The following is an 18723-nucleotide window of genomic DNA, read 5'->3' as shown; positions in this document are numbered from 1 at the left end:
TTGAAACATTGATATGAGGTAAGACAATAATATTTATCAAAGATACCAGGTTTGAATTTTTGTACGTCGGAAAGTGCTTTAGATTTTGAATGAGTAAATTCTCACAAAAAAGGAGCTGATGATTTTATCATAAGCATGAACAGAGTGTTGCATTTATTGACAGACAACATTATATTTTTGCGGTCATATATTGGTATGAAGTTGGCGTCGTTGGCGTCGTCGAAAGACATATTGGTTTTTGCACAATAACTTAAGTTTAAGAAATGGATCTCTATGAAATATTACCATAAGGTTCAATACCACAAAAGGAAGGTTGGGTTTGATTTTAGGGGTTATGGTACCAAAATTTAAGGAAAAAGGGACCAAAAATAAGCATTTTTGTAACTTTCAGACAATAACTTGTGTGTTAGTGTATGGATCTCTCTGACATTGTACCACAAGATTCCATATCACAAAGGAAATGCTGGGATTGATATTGGGGGTAATTGCCTCAAAATTTTTGGAATTAGCGGCCAAAAAGTTTAAAAAAACATACATTTTTCTAGTTTCAGGAAAATAACTTTTGTGTAAGTGTATGGATCTTTCTGAAATTATACTACAAGGTTCTATATCACAAAGGGAAGGCTGGGTTTGAGTTTGGGGCAACTGCCCTAAATGTGTAGGAATTTGGGACCAAAAAGGACACAAAAAAGCTTTTTTTCTAGTTTCCAGACAATAACTTGTGTTCAAGTGTATGGATCTCTCTAAATTTGTACTGCAAGGTATTATACCACAAAGGGAAGGCTGGGATTGAGTTTGGGGTGATGAATCATAAGGGGTTCAAAAAATTTGGGGGGGGGAGATTTTTTTTCAGTTTATTTTTCTTTAATTTTTTTTTATTTTAAGTTGTGTATTTCTGATATATATATATATAAAAGCAAATAATAATGATATGGCAGGAGATACACACCAAACAGGATATGTGAATTATTATAAAAAGTATTGTGCAATAGCAAGAAATTTTCAATTGCACAGTATTGCGCTATAGCAAGAATAGGTCAACTATATTTGGTGTATGGTAATATTTTATGATGTACATGTCAGTCTCCATGTATCATCTGACCTTGACCTTATTTTCATGGATCATTGATCAATGTTAAGTTTTCATGGTTAAGTTTGTTTCTTAGATACTATAAGCAATAGTTCGACTATATTTAATGCATAGATTGATTGTACGGTGTACATGTCTGCCTGGCATGATTCATCTGACCTTGACCTCCTTTTCATGGTTCATTGGTCAATGTTAAGTTTTCTTGGTCATATCTATAAATAAACTGTTTACAAAACTTTTGAATTTTTGAAATACTAAGGCTTTTTCAACCTCAGGAATAGATTACCTTGGGTGTATTTGGCAAAACTTTCAGGAATTTTGGTCCTCAATGCTCTTCAACCTCGTACTTTATTTGGCCTTTTTAACTTTTTTGGATTCGAGCGTCACTGATGAGTAGTCCTTTGTAGACAGACCGGTCAACTACATTTAGTGAATTGAATGATTGTTAGGAGTACATGTATTTCTGTTTAGTTTATCTGACCTTGACCTCATTTTCTTGGATCATGCTAAGTTTTTGTGATAGTTGTAGTAAAAGTTTATATTTAGGACTATCAACATAATATAAATGGTTAGTAAAGAAGGCGAGAAATTTCAGTGTGTGCACTATTGTTGTTTTGGTCCTTAATTCTATTTTTGTTAAAACTTTGTATTAAATAGCAGCAAAACAAATGTTATCCTTACTTGTGTCAAAATATGTTTATTTGTTGTAAAAGTAAGTTAATCAAGGTATTGTCAAATTCACGGCCTAGTCATTAAGCAATGTTAAAAAAATGTTTTCCTATAGAAAGTCAGATTGTTTTATAATGAGTAAACCAAAAAACATATTTAATGTTAGAATGTTTACATACTGATTTCTCAAAATATATACCCAAAGACTAAAAATTGTAGTTTTGATGAAGTTTTTCTTCATACACCATCCAGATTTATTTTCTTATATTTTATGCCTAAAAAAGTAAGTAGGGGAATGGAATTACTTGTTAAATTTGGTCATGAATTTGTATTCCATCTGCTTCCTTTGTTTAATATTCACATAGACCAAGGTGAGAGACACAGGCTCTTTAGAGCCTCTAGTTTATACTTTTTTTATGACAGATTTTGATTTTATTTTGTAGTATTCTTGCAATATTGGGTCAATTCCATCCTGACCTATTGTAAGGTTGTATATGCAGGCATTCCAAAAATCTTGTTTGTTGCCACTCACAAGGACAAAGTACCAATGGTGAGTGATCTTATGTTAGAAATATAGAAGTAAGTCATTGCCATTTGAAACACTTGAATAATGTGTAAAAACTGCTTACATAATGATAATATGCCCATATGTCTTAACTTGACCAAACTTCGTATAAAGCTACACTTTCGAAAGAACAAGGTCCTAATTGATTTGTGGGTAAAAGACTTAAGATCAGATTACAGGGACTATAACTAGAGTAGAATATATGAAGAAACACTTATAGATAAGAAAATGATATTGGTTAGCATTTGTATTAATATTCAATTTGATATATCTCATGGAGATTCTTTGCCGTGTCACTCTTAGTCATGGTCTATTGAGTTTAAACAGTTGCTAAGTTTAAATGTAAAAGTTTGTATTTTCTTTATAAGTCAGTTTTATTTCAACAAGTACAAATTGGTAATGCTCATTCTGAAAAACTGTATATCAAGTATGGTGTCCCCCAAGGCTCCATATTAGGCCCCCTTCTGTTTATACAGTCAAAGGTACAAACAAATTTACATGGTGTTGAGGAATGGTGCAATGATGACAATATGTTCATCAATAAAAATAAAACAAAAAATATGATTATTGGAACGAAGCAAAGAGAAAAGCCACATTACAATGAGAGTTGTTTAACTATTAACAATCAAGTGATACAATCTTCCACATGCGAAAGTCTTTTAGGCATTGAAATTGACCCTACCCTCACATGGACAAACCAAATTGATGTGATCTGCTCAAAAATATCATTTAGACTATATCTACTATTAAAGATTAAAAAATTTCTAAATTTAAAATGCAGAAAATTATTCTATAATGGTTTTATCTTGCCACTAATTGATTATTGTTGTTTAGTGTGGAGTAGTTGTAGCAGTGAGGATTTAAAAAGGATATTAAAATTACAAAAGAGAGCTGCTAGATTAATACTAGAAACCGACCCTTTCGCTCCTTCTTCGCCCTTATTCAAACACTTAAACTGGTTGACAGTTGAACAGAGAATAAGATATCACAAGTTTGTGATGACATTTAAGTGCATTAAAAATGATGCCCTTTCAAGGAAACATCATACTTCCTAAACCAAAAACGGAATTGTTCAAAAAAAAAATTATGTATTCTAGACCGTTCATGTGGAATACTTTGCGCCAATACCGTGAAGAAATATTACAAATGTTAATTCTTTCAAATACAACATTTATAACAGATCATTTATTGAAATCAACCTAGCTGTATGAATAATATTAAAAACTGATTATGTCATCATGTTTATTTTTTCATCACATTTTATCAAGTTGTATTGAACATTATTATCATACTTGACTTTTTATACTAATGTATGCAATGTATATGTTTGCATTTTGTTTGATTTTTCATGATGAGGGCCTCAGGGAAGATTAGCTAATTGTGTAAATAAAGGCAACAGTAGTATACCGCTGTTCAAACTCATAAATCCATGGACAAAAAACAAAATCGGGGTAACAAACTAAAACTGAGGGAAACGCATTAATATAAGAGGAGAACAACGACACAACACTACATTGTAACACAAACAGAAACCAGGCATCAGACAAAATCCCACGAGAATAACAAATATAACATCAAAACCAAATACAAGATTTTGGGATAGACAAGTACCGTGACACGTCTTATCGCAATGTCAGTTTACACTCAAAAATAAGAGAAAACAAACGACGCAACGTTAAATTGTAACACACACAGAAACGAACTATAATATAACAATGGCCATATTCCTGACTTGGTACAGGACATTTTTAAAGGAAAACATGGTGGGTTGAACCTGGTTTTGTGGCATGCCAAACCTTGCACTTTAATGGCAATGTTAAATATAACATTGAAATGACAACATAATATTACAGGACTACAATACAAATAAATAGGAGAACGTATTAGACAAAGAACTCTCTTAAAATAAAGTATTGTTGTTGTTGTTGTTATTCCACCATTGAAGATGCATTTAAATCACCAGGTGTGCGATACAGTCTCTTTACAGTGTATTATTCTGTCAACTTTTTATGTTTAACAGGAGAATATTGAGACCAGACGTGAGGAGCTTGACAGAGGAATTGAGGAGTTGTTTAAAGACCACGAGGGAAAACATCATCTGGTCCTTAGACCTCTAATATTTGTCAATGCCAAAGATCAAGCCGACCCAGAAATAGAAGTTCTGAAGAAAACAATAACAGAACTTGCATTCGACCACCCATGCTGGGGTGAAAGAATGCCCAATGCTTGTGTTCCACTAGAGCTAGAGATCGCTGAACTAGTGGCAGAAGGAAAACAAATAATGTCATTGGCTGAAGTTAAAGAATTAAATGCTATCAGCGAGGTGTCTGTCCTGTCCCCTGAGCAGTTGACTGATTTTCTACATTTTCATCATTCTTTGGGGAAGATTGTTTATTTCGATACCCCCCAGCTGAGAGATAATGTAATGATCAACCCTCTTCTTATGGTGGAAGTTATGAGATCTTTTATCACAGGTGCGTATGTATTTTCATTGTGTAGTGAATATATATATTGCAGGTAAAAATGTTCCAATATCCAAAAAGTGTTTACCTACCTTTTATTAGAGCGTGACAGACTGTTTGATAATATCCTATACTAATATTTATGTTGGTATGTGAGAACTTTTATGTAATATATTAGTAAAAAGATTAATATTTTTTTATCCACAGTGTTAATAATTGTGAAATGCATGCAATTTTTTAACAGAATTCTGAATGAAAAGTTGTTTTTTTAATTGGTGATGAACGATAGAAGGCAACCGAGCAGTTTACTCAGATACTAAGATCAAATTTGAATTGTGTGGCGTCACTTTTACTATACTAGAGTTATGTCCCTTTATAAATGGATAAATTGCTGATTTTTTTTGTTTCCATTTCCTTACTTAAGCTTGCCTCAACCAGGCACTTTCTATACTAACAGGACTCGTCTCTATTGATTTTAACTGATTACTCAGCCGCCTGTTTAAAGCTACCACCCAACAATAAACTTAGTTTCGTATTTCTGATATACGATGCTAGTAGTAATTTGCGTACTCCACAGTACATTGTAATTGTATAATTATTATTAGTTGTATATATAAAATCTGATTAATAGCGATTTAAGATGACAAAAAATATAAGATTTTGACAGAATAATAAAGTACTAAAGTAGACGTATCGTTTTGAAGAACACCCCAGTTGTGTAAAATGGTTACCATATCACACAAGATGGCGGCCACTGAAAATTCCACGAACAAATTCCTCAAAGTTTAAAGATCAATATTCAAAAGACGAGAAATCTTTTGAAAAACATGAAAAGCAGTTTGCAGTGACAAAATGCATAAAATTTCATAAAAGCGATTTTTTGTTAAATTTGAACATATAGTTTATTTGTAGTTTGTAGAGATCAGTCTGATAATGTGTACAGATATCGTTATAAGTGACTAGTCCCGTTAGTATAGAAAGTCCCTGCTTCAACCAAACTTTATGAATTCTATACAAAATGCTTATTACCACTAAACAAAAATCAAGTTTGAATTTTGGTGCCTTCCCTTTTACCGTTATAGAGTTATGCTTCTTACAAATGGAAACAATGCAGATTTTTTCGTTTCTGTTCTCTTTCTTAAGTTTACTTCATCAAAATTCTATGCAACTTAAATTAAATAGATTTTTTTTCAATTTAAACTGAAACTGATATTTATTAAGTATAAAGGTATCGGTATAGCTATATAGTGCGGTGACAGAAGTGTAAAAAGTCGTCTAGATAACGAGTTTAATCTCCCCGAATAACACACGGCTAAAAACGGTCTTAACTTGAAGACAAATGTATCTTCTTCACTTTTTGCCCTGTCGTCAGAAGTTCGTATGGTCACATTTTTCTAAAAAGTCGTTTTAATGACTAGTAGTATATTGAAATATTTCAACCCCCCTTTTTCAAAATGAAAATTTGAACATATTTGTTTACAATTAATTGATATATTTTTTTTAAGTTATAATCATATGTCGAACTATTATGTTCAGTATTTTATTTTATTTTAATTTAATAATTTGACTTAATTTTGACTGTTGAAAATTGAGGTAATTTTATTTGCAAATTCAGACACAAACTTTAGTTTCCTCTTTATAGTAGTATACAAAACTATTCAATAATATTTTAACCATAAAGTACTTTATAAAACAAGTTACTGATAAAAATTTCGGACCCTAAATATGAAAAGGCCTTTAGATATCATAGGAAAAAGAATTGACTACAAAACTTAAATTTCAACACGGAACTTGATCAATTCTCTTCCATTACGTTTTTTCGTATTATTAAACCTTATGGTCAATACTTACTCTCAACTGATATATATGAAATTGCTACATTTTTCGCTATTATATACAAATATTTTCAATTACGTGCACTAGTATATGGTACATAGTTTGTTTGTATATGTTTATATTCTATTTTTTTGTTATAAAACATCAAATATATACTTTGTCAGAAAATTGTTACTGTAAAAAACTAAATAACTGACGGATAGTTTCAGTTAAAATTCCGCGACATGTACGATTCGTCAAGTCCGTTGAAACTTGCCCCTTCTAGTCCTAAGAAAAGACGAAAGTCGTCAAATTTCATGCATTGCTTAATATGCCAAAAACCATCGACTGAACGTTTGAGGCAATTCACAAGTATAGGTAAGTCTACTTTTGTTTCTGCAATGAATAAAAGATTGGATGAGATGTACAGCAGGGTTCTAGATGAATTTGGTTCATTTGATACTTGTGCATTTGAAGAAATGCAGACAGTTTACCATCGGTCCTGCTATAAAAGTTACACAAGTAAACATAATTGTTCCCCCTTTAAGAGTGATGAAGCTACTTGTCTGACATATAATGACGACAGACAATTATCAGACTGCTGCCCCTCAGTTTCCGGGGTTTGTACGCGTTCGAGAATGCAATCGTTCGACTGGAGCTCTTGTATTTTTTGTTGCAAGAAAACCTTTAAGAAAGATCGAAAACTACGCAAGTTTCAATCAGATGAGCGTATCAAGAATGTTTTATCCGTGGCGCAAAGCAATGACGATGATTTAAAAGTTGAAATTATTTCCCATCAATCTTTTAAACTTCAAGCACTTTATCATTCTGGTTGCATTACAAAATATTTGCTAAAAACGAAAATACAAAAATCTGAACCCGTTGAAGTAGAAATCTCACATCACAAGACTGCTTTTACAAATTTTATATTGGCTATTGACAATGATTTAATGGAGGAGAAAAAAGCATTCCTCATGACAACGTTACTTGATAAATACAGATCTTTCCTTCCTCCTAATTCTAATCTAAAATATTCTAATTAGAAGTTGCAGTCTAAACTCATTGATTTTTATAGGAACTCAGTTGTCATACAAACACAACAGGGTCAGGGTAAGTCTAACATATTCAGTAGCAACATAACTATTGGAGATGCCATATCAGCTGCTAGCCAATTAAAAACTAACCTCAAAATCTCAGAAATGCAGGCATCAATTTCAACTTTAATAGACCCAAATAACGAACAGATATTGCATTCCGCCGCAAGTATATTAAGGAAAGACATCGAAACTCTACAGATTTCCACAGACGATTATCGAACTTCGGATGAATTGTCTCTTCCTTCTTCAATGCAGTCAATGCCTTCGTCTTTATTGAAATTCATTTCATGGTTACTTGACGATACTGCATACAACCAAGCATATTCACAAGAAGTGGCACCCGATAAATTGCGTAAATGCTTGGCGATTGTCGAGTCTATTGTTTCTGTGGCCAAAAACAGTTTTACTCCTTTTCATTTAGGATTGGCCTTACAAGTGTATCATGAGTTTGGTTCGAAACACCTTGTTGAAACATTGAACGCAAATGGATTTTGTGCTTCGTATAGTGAAGTTCGACGGTATCTGACAAGTGTTGCCAATCATGAAATTGAGCGAATCCAAGATGGTGTGTACGTTCCCTATAATGTTTCCCATGTTGCAAATGGTGGTGGTCTTGTTCAAGAAGGTGCCGATAACATAGATTTAAATACGGAAACCATAGATGGAAAAAACACATTTCATTCAATGGCACGGACAGTTTTCCAAGTCAGTAATTCCAAAGAATCGTCCATTGAACCAGTTAAGATAAAACGTGTTAATGAGAGATCTTTGACACTGACCGAGGATGCCATGTCCATGATGAATTGTGTTATTTTCCATAAACCAAAAAATAGAACAGAACCACCCCGAGTTCCTAATGCTTATGGAAAAATTTCACTTTGCGCCACAGATAGAACAAATTCACATGATATGTTATGGGTGCTATTGAGATTTTTTTCTAGAGGTGTACTTGAATTACCCTTTGCATTACCATCTGACACTCCCCAGCTTCCTTTCTGGAGTGGGTACAATAGCACTCTTTCAGAAGTTAGCACAGAATATTCAGTTGTTTCATACCCACCCATAATTGACTCAAAGCCAAGTGATATGTCTACAGTATTTACTACCATGAAAAAATGCTTGGACATGACCAAGTCTATAGGACAAGATCATGCTATCCAGACATTTGACCAACAACTGTATGCAATTGCTCAGCAAGTAAAGTGGGCTTTGCCAACAACATTTGACTGCCATGTCTTACGAATGGGTGGATTTCACACATTATCGTGTTTTATTGCTGCAATTTGTAAATTATGGGGCGATGGTGGTCTTCGTGATTTGTTAGTTGATTCATCTGTGTATGCTGCTGCAACTGTGGATCAGATGTTATGCGGGAAACAGTTTAACCGTGCAGTAAGAGGCCTAACATTAGTTTACGAGGCAATTTGCTCTTTGTGGTTTGGAGCATTCTTTCGTTGGCTTAATGATAAGATTGAAAAACTTCCAGAAAATACATTGACCCTTTTTTCCACGTTTATGTCAATGTTTCAGGCAGGGAAAACTGTAGAAGCCAAACATTTTGCTGAGGTGAAATTTTTTTTTTAAACAAACATTTTGCCTTTGACTGAAGAGTTCCGGATTTGGGGTTTTGAAAATTCCCCCACATGTTTGTTCTGGAACATGTTTTTGGAAGCCATTGACATACTTCTACAAAATGTTAGATCAGAAAGAGAGGGAAATTGGTCCCTTCACTTAAGCTCTACTGCTGCAATGTTGCCCTATATATATGTTACAAATAGGATCAACTACTCAAGATGGCTACCTGTCTACCTGCTAGATATGTTATCATTACCACTAGATGTAGAATTAGCATTTCAACGAGGTGAGTTTTCGATACACAAGAAGCCTGGAAAGTTCAAAGGAGTATGGAGTGACATGGCAACTGAAAAATCTGTCATTAAAGATTCTAAAGGTTGTGGTGGCATCAGTGGCATAACACGACAAAAGCCAGCTCTGATGAGATGGTCTTTAACTCGACATGTGCTTGCAGACTTTACGTCAGAAATGAAAACTCGGTCTGGTTGCATCAATGACAAACGCATTGAGCATGATGAGGTTAAGCCAACAGCTTTGATTCGAGATGAAGAACAAGTTCAGAAAATTTTAGACCATGTTCTAGAAACAATGACTGACCCGTTTGCCACAGAACTCCATCCACCATCACTAATAAACATTTCTACTGGAATGCACGCTTCAAAAGACATACAGGCCTCTTAGACGTCAGCTGTTAATGATGGTAACACAATGGCAAAATCATTTATTGACGGGGCTTTTTGTGAAGGCAAGGTTCGTAGTTTCTTTGGTTCTATCCCTCGGTCAAAGTTAAAATCATTTGAAGACCTAACGAAAAAAAAAAAATTGAAATGTAGGACTGGTGAAATTTTGAATCTTCATATCAATCCTGAACTCGTGTTCCGTCGAGCGTTGGTGTTAGCAAATAGTCGAGATGACGTCACTGTTGAAAAGGTGTTGTCATTTCCGATTGGACCAATCCCTACAGCCCTTTTTCATGATGATGGAACCATGAGAAAATCATGTAAAGCCGATCTTTGCCATCAACTCGAAAACGAGACGTCATATTGTCACTCTCTCCCCGACTTCGATAAATCGCTTACCGTTTTGATAAGGGATGGTATGGCTCTTATCCAGTGTATCAATGCTAAAAATTTGAAAACTTTTGGTGACATTGGGACAGAGATCGTTCAATCTCAGCTCCGCGGCTTTTCAAAAGCATCTTCCGTTGTTGATGTCTTTGACAGATATGACGTCAAACTTTCTATCAAAGCCGCGGAACGTGATCGTAGATCACACTTTACAGCAAAGGTTTTCCAAATAATCGAAGGTCGATCCCTTCCAGACTGGAAAAAGTTTTTATCTTCTAACGAAAATAAGCAAGCATTGCTCCAGTTTCTTGGTAGCTTTATAGTTGGTTACCACACAAAAAATCCTAATGCACTAGTAAATAATAATGAACTTACGTTAGCTGGAACTTTTTCCGATCCTCAAATCGTAAAACGCATTTGTAATAAAACTGTCAAAGACTGCGTTGATATTTACAGTACGCATGAAGAAGCTGATACTCGTATGATTTTGCACGCAATCTATGCTGATAAACAGTTTGGTAGTGGTAACTTGAAAGGCAGGATCATAGTGAAATCCCCTGACACGGATGTTATAGTTCTTTGTGTCCACTACTTTTCTTCTATGAAAAACACAACAGAACTATGGTTTGAAACAGGAACTGTAACGAGCACCAAAGATGCAAGACGTTTTATACCTATACATGAACTATGCAATTCTTTGAATTCCATCGTTAGTCAATGTTTACCTGCAGTGCATGCAATTTCAGGATGTGACACCACATCGGCAATGTTTGGTAAAGGTAAAAAAACGGTTTTCAAAGTTCTGAAGCAGGTGTGTTGTGATGTGTCCGATTTAGTAAGCCTGGCAAACTGTGATGTTGTGGAATCTGTTTCAGTTGCAAGAAAGTTCGTTGCTATGCTGTATGACCAAAAGGGTAAATTCAAAAACCTTCATAGTGACCTTAATAAAATGCGTGTAAAACTAGCGACAACTAAAGATGCGTCTCTGGCCAAGCTTCCCCCCTGTGGATCAACATTTACACAACATTTGCTCCGAGCATCCTTGCAGACAAACATATGGATGTCATCGCACCTCCCAAAACCACCTATTAGATCTCCGTTAAATTTTGGATGGATTGATAAGGATGGTTTGAAGCCTGTGTTTTTCGAGGGACAAATGTCCTCGGACTTCCTACAAGACCTTGTTTGTACTTGTAAAGGAAAATCTGTATGCTCAAAAGAATGTGTTTGCTTTGGGCAGAACCTTCCATGTACAGACCTGTGTCCATGCCAGGCAAGTGAAATGTGTAAAAATATTAATACACGTCTTGTGAATCTTGCTGAAAATGAAGATGACGGAGATAACGCGTAAATGTGTTGCTTGTTGCACTAGCTGGTGCACAAAGTTTCAAGTTCTAGGAGGGTTGGTGTGCCTCCAAAATAATTAATCCCCGCCACATTCGGTATGTGTCTTTCTCAAGACCTGAGCCTGGTATGCAGTGGTTGTTGTTTCTTTCTTAATGCTATATTTGTGTGTGTTTTCTTAATTTATTTTGTTCATTTATTAGGATGTTACATCATTCGTATACATTTGTTATTTTGGAAATTGAAGACAAAGCAGTATAGGTTTTAATCATTGATGAATGCAGGTCGGTGCCACATAAGTATTAACTAATGTGTCAGATGGTAATTTTGGAGAGAAGTCTCGTTAACAATCATACCAAATCTGATTTTTTATTGATTTCATGAGTTGAAAACTGGATTTTTGCAGTTTTGTCAATAAAACGTCGTTTACGGACATTTTTTATAAAAAAAAGTGTTATGATTAATGTTTGTGTATAATAACAAACATTCCTAAAGCTTAAACAGTATCGTTTGTATTGAGGTAGAGATTAGAAATAGAAATAAATGTCAAAATTGAAACCCTTCAAAATTTTCACAGATTGGCGCATATGACCTTTGACCTCAATTAAAAAAAATTGTGACCATATGAAGTATTGACGACAGGCATAATGTTATAGCATAAGGTTTCCTCTTTCGATGATATATTATATAGGTGTGTGTTCGGTGGGGAGATTAAAGTAAAAAAAATCTTCCTTCAGTCACCGCACTAATAGAACTACATGGTTTCAAAATATAAAATATATTTGAACAATGCTAAAAAACTTTGAGAATGCAAGTAGTTCTATATCATTATGAGTTGATTATCAACACAATTATGTTTTGAGACAATGTGTAGTTGTTTACCAACACAATTATGTTTTGAGACAACGTGTAGTTGATTACCAACACAATTATGTTTTGAGACAATGTGTAGTTTTTATATATTTAAACTGAAACTCGTATGCTAGGCTTTTTATAGAAGGTGAATGTAGACGTGGTTAGTGTGACATTCAGTTTCACTAAACTAACATACATTATTGTTTAGGGACCAGCTGATGCACAACTCCCGTTGCGAGATTTTTTTTATGTGTTGGTGGCCTTTGATTGTTTTCTGCATTTTGGTCTCTTAAACGCATTCCATGTTTTTATTTTCAATTTTGTTGCAGGATCAATGCATTTTGACCACAAATGAAACACAATTGCAAAATGGTATAAGTGCCCATATTGATTCCTAGTGTTACAAATTATTCATTGGTTCCCATTTTTTAAATATTTGTCAAAAGATACAACAAGTTTTATACACAGATTTAAATGAAACTTGTATTTTGATGGAAGATATCCTGGATTAATCAATTGTCTGAAAGTCGGTATAAGTGCCCATATTGATGCCTAACTAGTGTTACAAACTATTCATTGGTCCCCATTTTTGAAATATTTGTCAAAAGATACAACAAGTTTTATACACAGATTTAAATGAAATTCCTACTAAATTAAACCAATAGTTCCAACCGGTGAAGTTGAAAGTAATTTTTACGGACACCATCACGAGTTGGTTGACTGTTATGCAATATTCATTTCACAGATGATAACGGATTATGTCGTATCTATGGCAATGTCAGTTTTTGAGTTTGAATGTGCCTCTGGTATATTTCGCCCCTATTTTATAATATCATATTTGTCTGTTTGTGTTTTTCTTTGTTAGCCATGGCAATGTAAGTTTTTGAGTTTAAATGTCCCTCTGGTATATTTCGCCCTATTTTATAATATCTTATTTGTCTGTTTGTCTTTTTCTTTTTTAGCCAAGGCGATGTCAGTTTATGAATTTGAATGTGCCTTGTGTATATTTCACCCCTTTTTTATAATATCAAATTTGTCTGTTTGTCTATTTCTTTTTTAGCCATGGCGATGTCAGTTTATGAGTATGAATTTCCCTGTGATATATTTGACCCCTATTTTAAAATATCATATTTGTCTGTTAGAGATACATTATCTATGATCAATCCAGTGATCAGTTATTGAACTTTTGGATGTAAAATTATCTATGATCAATCCAGTGATCAGTTATTGAACTTTTGGATGTAAAATTATCTATGATCAATCCAGTGATCAGTTATTGAACTTTTGGATGTAAAACCATCAAATCATAGAACGACACATCTGGTTTCCTATGAAACAGGTTCAACAAAAGTATTCCCTTGAATTTAACAGCTGTAGAAAAATAACCTTGCATTTCACTGCAAAAAAAATAATTCTGGGTCCTTCAAATATATTTTGGGGCTTAAGAAGCACCATTCTTTGTTTGTGCTTTTATAGAATATTTTGGAAACTCTAGATGACATGGTTACTTAAACTTGTAAACAGGAAAAAAAGGGGGGGATTTGATTGGTGATCTTATATGCAATGAAATCTTATACGAAAAGTTTGACTGGACAGAATAAAACTTTACTCATGCCAATTAACCAAGATGAATTCTGAAACCGTTTTTTTTAAATGTCAATTTAACAAAGACTAAAAGGAGAAAAAAACAATGGTGATATTAACCCTATTGAGAGAAGCTGCACATGCACCTTTGACCTGTAATGAACTCTCATTTTTCTATATTTCATTATTTTTCACTGAAAATTTGCAATCCTGAAATATAGTAAGTGGATTAAGTCTCAAAACACATTTGTAAAAAATTTGCATTAAAATGAGGCTCTACCATTAATATTAATAGGCTGAGCAAGCCTGACACAGAGTTTTGGGGAGCTTATTTTGACTTTTTCTTTAAATGTCCTATTTTGGGTTTTACAAGAAAACATCTTTTTAAGTTGCTCTTTAAGGAATATACTGTAATATGTAAATGAAAGTCTTTTGAAGCAGTAACAATACATTATTTACTACTGGTAAAAAAACAATGTAATCAATTATTCATGTTTGTTTGTTTTATATATCAAACCCCTTACACCATAGTCAGGTGGTGATGTATAGGGATTATAAAAGCCTGACTACTGAAAATAAATAACTAATTACTAATAGGGAAGCATTACATGTCTCTCTCTGGAATTGCACGTAAATTTCAGTTTTACGTAAAAACTTATTGAGCCCTCCATGGAGTCAGTTAACTTTTATATGTATAGTTCATTCAGGTTTAACAATACAATTACGCATTCATTATCACATTTCTAACATAAATAAGTAATAGTTCTTAGTCTTAAAAGTTAGAGGGAATGAGAGATATAAATGAACTAAAAGTACCTTATAAATGAGAACACAGAGGTAATTGTGTGCTGTTTACCATTTTTTAGATATCTTTAATATCATATTGAATCATTTTTACTGAGATGGATATTTTGATCATTTATTGGTCCACACTATATTCTATCATGATGCGGCATGGTTTGAATTTTTTTAAGACATTTTGCTCAAATCGCTGTAGATGTAGTCTTACATTAGGATGAAATTCTCTAAATTTATTAAACTGATAAAGACAAAACTTAATGGGAAATCTTCAAATAACCAGTATTGCAAAGAAAAAAATCACATTCAGTGTATTTAACATAAATGTCTTCTTTATATACAAGATCACAGCTTGGGAACTTACCTCAAAACTAAAAAATCACCCACCCCAAAAGGAATGTACATGTGTATTAAATCAAGGTAATAAACATTCAAAATATTTTTTGACTTAGAATAAATAATAACTAAGGAGTAGACTTTATACCGAAAAATTGTGCTAAAAGCTGGAAAAAATATGAAGACAGTAATTGACTGACAAGATGTCATCATGGATGACTGCCATACAACATTCGTAGTGTTTCTCCTACAGAAAACATGTACAAACCATGCAAACATTTGAAATCTAGCAGTTTTCCCACAGCACATGCAAGCCTTGTTTCAGATGATTTTCTTCTAAATGGGAAATGATTCAACTTTGATCACCAAATCCCGTTATAACAGACTAGACCAAAAAAAATGTGTTCTGATATAAAGGACATTTAATTGAAATATGAGGATAAATTGTTTTTTCCAGTGATGATCTAAATGAGTGATACAAATTGTTTTATCATGTAGCTTTTATAGACCGGTATTACCTCATAATTTAAACTATATTTTAAATCTGATAACATATTCTTTGTTTCATTTTTATAGATGTTGCATTTTGGCCCAAAGAAAATAAAACAAGGAAAACCTTCAAAAAGATGTCTGAAAATGGAATGATACAAAAAGTAGACCTCTACCAGATTTGGGAACAAGAAGAATTCCGTCAGATTTTACCTTTTAAAGAGTACATATTTGATATGCTGATACATCTAGATATCGTATCCGAACAACGGAGATATGATACAAAAACAGGAAGTCGTCTACCAATAGAAAACTTCTTTGTACCCTGTATGCTTACACAAAGAAATAATACAGATTACTTGACACAAGAATGTACACCAGAGAGGACTGTAAGTTTGGCCTTTGTTTTCAAAGGAACCATCATACCTCCAGCCTTACCAAACCGTCTAATATGTGCATGTCTGAGTATGTGGACATTAAAAGAATACCAAGGACGGAAACTTATGTTTTCTGGGTTTGTTGGGTTATCATTTGATAAAGAGCATGATATTGCTGTCTGTGTAGAAGGAAATAAGATCTTACTGTACCTTGTCCACAAGCGCTCCAAGGGCCTGATTATACCTGATATAGCCACCAGTGTCCGGGATTGTTTGTTTGTTACTTTGGAGAGAATATCTGAATTTTATCAGTCAACTATCCATTGTAAAGCCAACAACAAGTTACCATTCCACACTGAGTATTCCTGCTCAAAACTAAACTGTTTTACTCCAGAAGAAAATATGGTTGTAGATACAGAGGAATGTCTTTGCGAACATGGTGAAAACATTAAACACAACTGGAGAGTTTGGAATCAGAAAATGGTATGTACTTTACTTTAATTATGTTCATATTGAATAATTCTTATGATGCATAAAAGACAGATATTTATGAACATGATATAGTTGGTTTGTTTCTTTATAAAGAAATAAATAAAAAAACCAAATACAAAAATACCGAACTCCAAGGAAAATTCAGAATGGAAAGTCCCCTATCAAATCGCAAAATTTAAAGCTGAAACATAAAAGAAAAAAAAAATACAAGGACAATTTTATTCATCAGTATGATAAACAATAAATTTTTTTCAACTCTAGCTTTCTATCTGTTAATTTTTCGTAACTTCTTCGAGTATAATTAACAGCAATGCCAGTGTAGCAGTTATTTGATAAAACCCCTAATTAATGTGCTGCAATTCACAGACACAGTGTAATGAATAGTATACATTAGGCGCAGACATATTGAGCAGAATGATTAAATCTCGAAAAATCATTTACAACTTACAAACTGAAGTAAAAGACACAAAACTGAGAGAATCTTTCGAACTACAAAAAGAGACCAGTTGCTATACATGATGATGTTCTTCTGTTATGTCAGCATCAACCACCATGCAAATTTACAGTTACTCAAAATGTCATAATAGGTAGGACAACACAATCAGTGTATTAAAAGGTCGCAAAACAAAAAAGTCACATAAAGGTATGTGTTGTAGCCTCATTGGTGTAACTTTGTAATTCCAAATATTATGATTAATATGAAAACAAGACGATGTTGTATGATTGCCAATGAGAAAGCTCTCCACCAGAGACCAAATGACAAAGTCGCAGGTCATTGTATGGCTTTCCCTAATCAGAAAAAAACATACCATATATTCAACTATAAAGGGCCCTGAAAAGACAGATGTAAAACAGTTCAAAAGTGAAAACTAACGAACTGATTCATGCATAAAACAAAGAATGAAAAACTAGTAGGATGTACACCAACAAATTACAACAACGAAAAATACAGGCTCCTGACTTGGGACAGGCTCATACAAATTGTGGCTTGAATAGTAGGATGTACACCCAACAAATTACAACAACGAAAATACAGGCTCCTGACTTGGGACAGGCACATACAAATTGTGGCTTGATTTAAATTTGTTCAACATAGTTTGGTAATCAACACTAGTCTAACATTATAATAACATATAACTTCGAAGCAGATTCTGTTTTTGTTTCTTGGTATGTTAGCCAGATTACGTTAGCTACGAATACTTGTAGAATAATAAAAAGGTTTTTTTTTTCCTTATAGGAACAAATGCAGTGTGATCCTAGTTGTCCAGGTAAATGTATCGACTATTTCTTTTTCTGTTAAAAGATCTCAAAAATATCATAATTCCTTCGCGGGTAAATTATGTATCTTAGGAGTATATTTCATTTCCATTTAAAGTCATAAGAAACGAGTGACCGGTGAAAAATAATGTTCTTCCAATTCTTGAACCAATGCATACAAACATCCTAAGGTTAGTCTTCTGTGCACGATTTTTTTTATTTTTTTATACGTGTAAATTTCGTATAATCGTCAATTTTTTTTTTAATCGGTCAGTGTTGCTGTCAAAATATGGCAGGCAAGTTTGTGTTTTGAAGCCGAAGTTTAACGATTGTCACCTGTTTGTCAACAATCGACAAAAAATCAACAAAAAAAGCATGGAAATTGAGCACGTGTTTAACATGTAAATTCAGATACTAGTCTATTTTAAGGACATCCATGCGTATTGTGATCACGGGATTTTTACGAGATGGGTCACACTGTGGTCACTTTGCATACAGAAAATATGTCGGGGGGAATTGCTTCCTGGAAGAAAGCAATTAAAATAAAGTAAACTTCTTCTAAATATGAATAAATTAAAGAATTTTCTTCAGAAAAAAGTATATTTACATAAGTTTTATAATGAAAACTATCCATTGAGTTATAAAACAACATATGCATTATTTTTTTTTTATTTGAGGTTTCTTATGACTTTAAGTTATATTGTGAGCTGATAACATAAATACAAAACATAAGTAAGATTCACAATAATCCAGTTTCTAAACATTTGTGGAATTGAAATGTATATCGGCTATCTTTGTGTTCCATTAACACAAAAAAATATCACCAATTATTCAAGCGTTACTGATGAGAC

General features: G+C 33.5%; 1 protein-coding gene across 2 annotated transcripts in view; it reads left to right on the top strand.

Annotated features, from left to right (window-relative positions):
• Positions 1-18723, top strand: part of LOC143051536 (uncharacterized) — a 202662-nt gene that overhangs the window by 170726 nt on the left and 13213 nt on the right. For both annotated transcript variants that reach the window (XM_076224428.1, XM_076224429.1), the window contains 4 exons: positions 2203-2309; positions 4345-4798; positions 15834-16606; positions 17853-17883. In XM_076224428.1, coding sequence (XP_076080543.1) covers positions 2203-2309; positions 4345-4798; positions 15834-16606; positions 17853-17883 — 1365 coding nt within the window. The remainder of the gene's footprint in view (positions 1-2202; positions 2310-4344; positions 4799-15833; positions 16607-17852; positions 17884-18723) is intronic.

The sequence above is a fragment of the Mytilus galloprovincialis genome, chromosome 11 (assembly GCF_965363235.1).
Source record: "Mytilus galloprovincialis chromosome 11, xbMytGall1.hap1.1, whole genome shotgun sequence".
NCBI classification, from domain to species: domain Eukaryota; kingdom Metazoa; phylum Mollusca; class Bivalvia; order Mytilida; family Mytilidae; genus Mytilus; species Mytilus galloprovincialis.
This window is presented reverse-complemented; position numbering and strand designations above follow the sequence as displayed.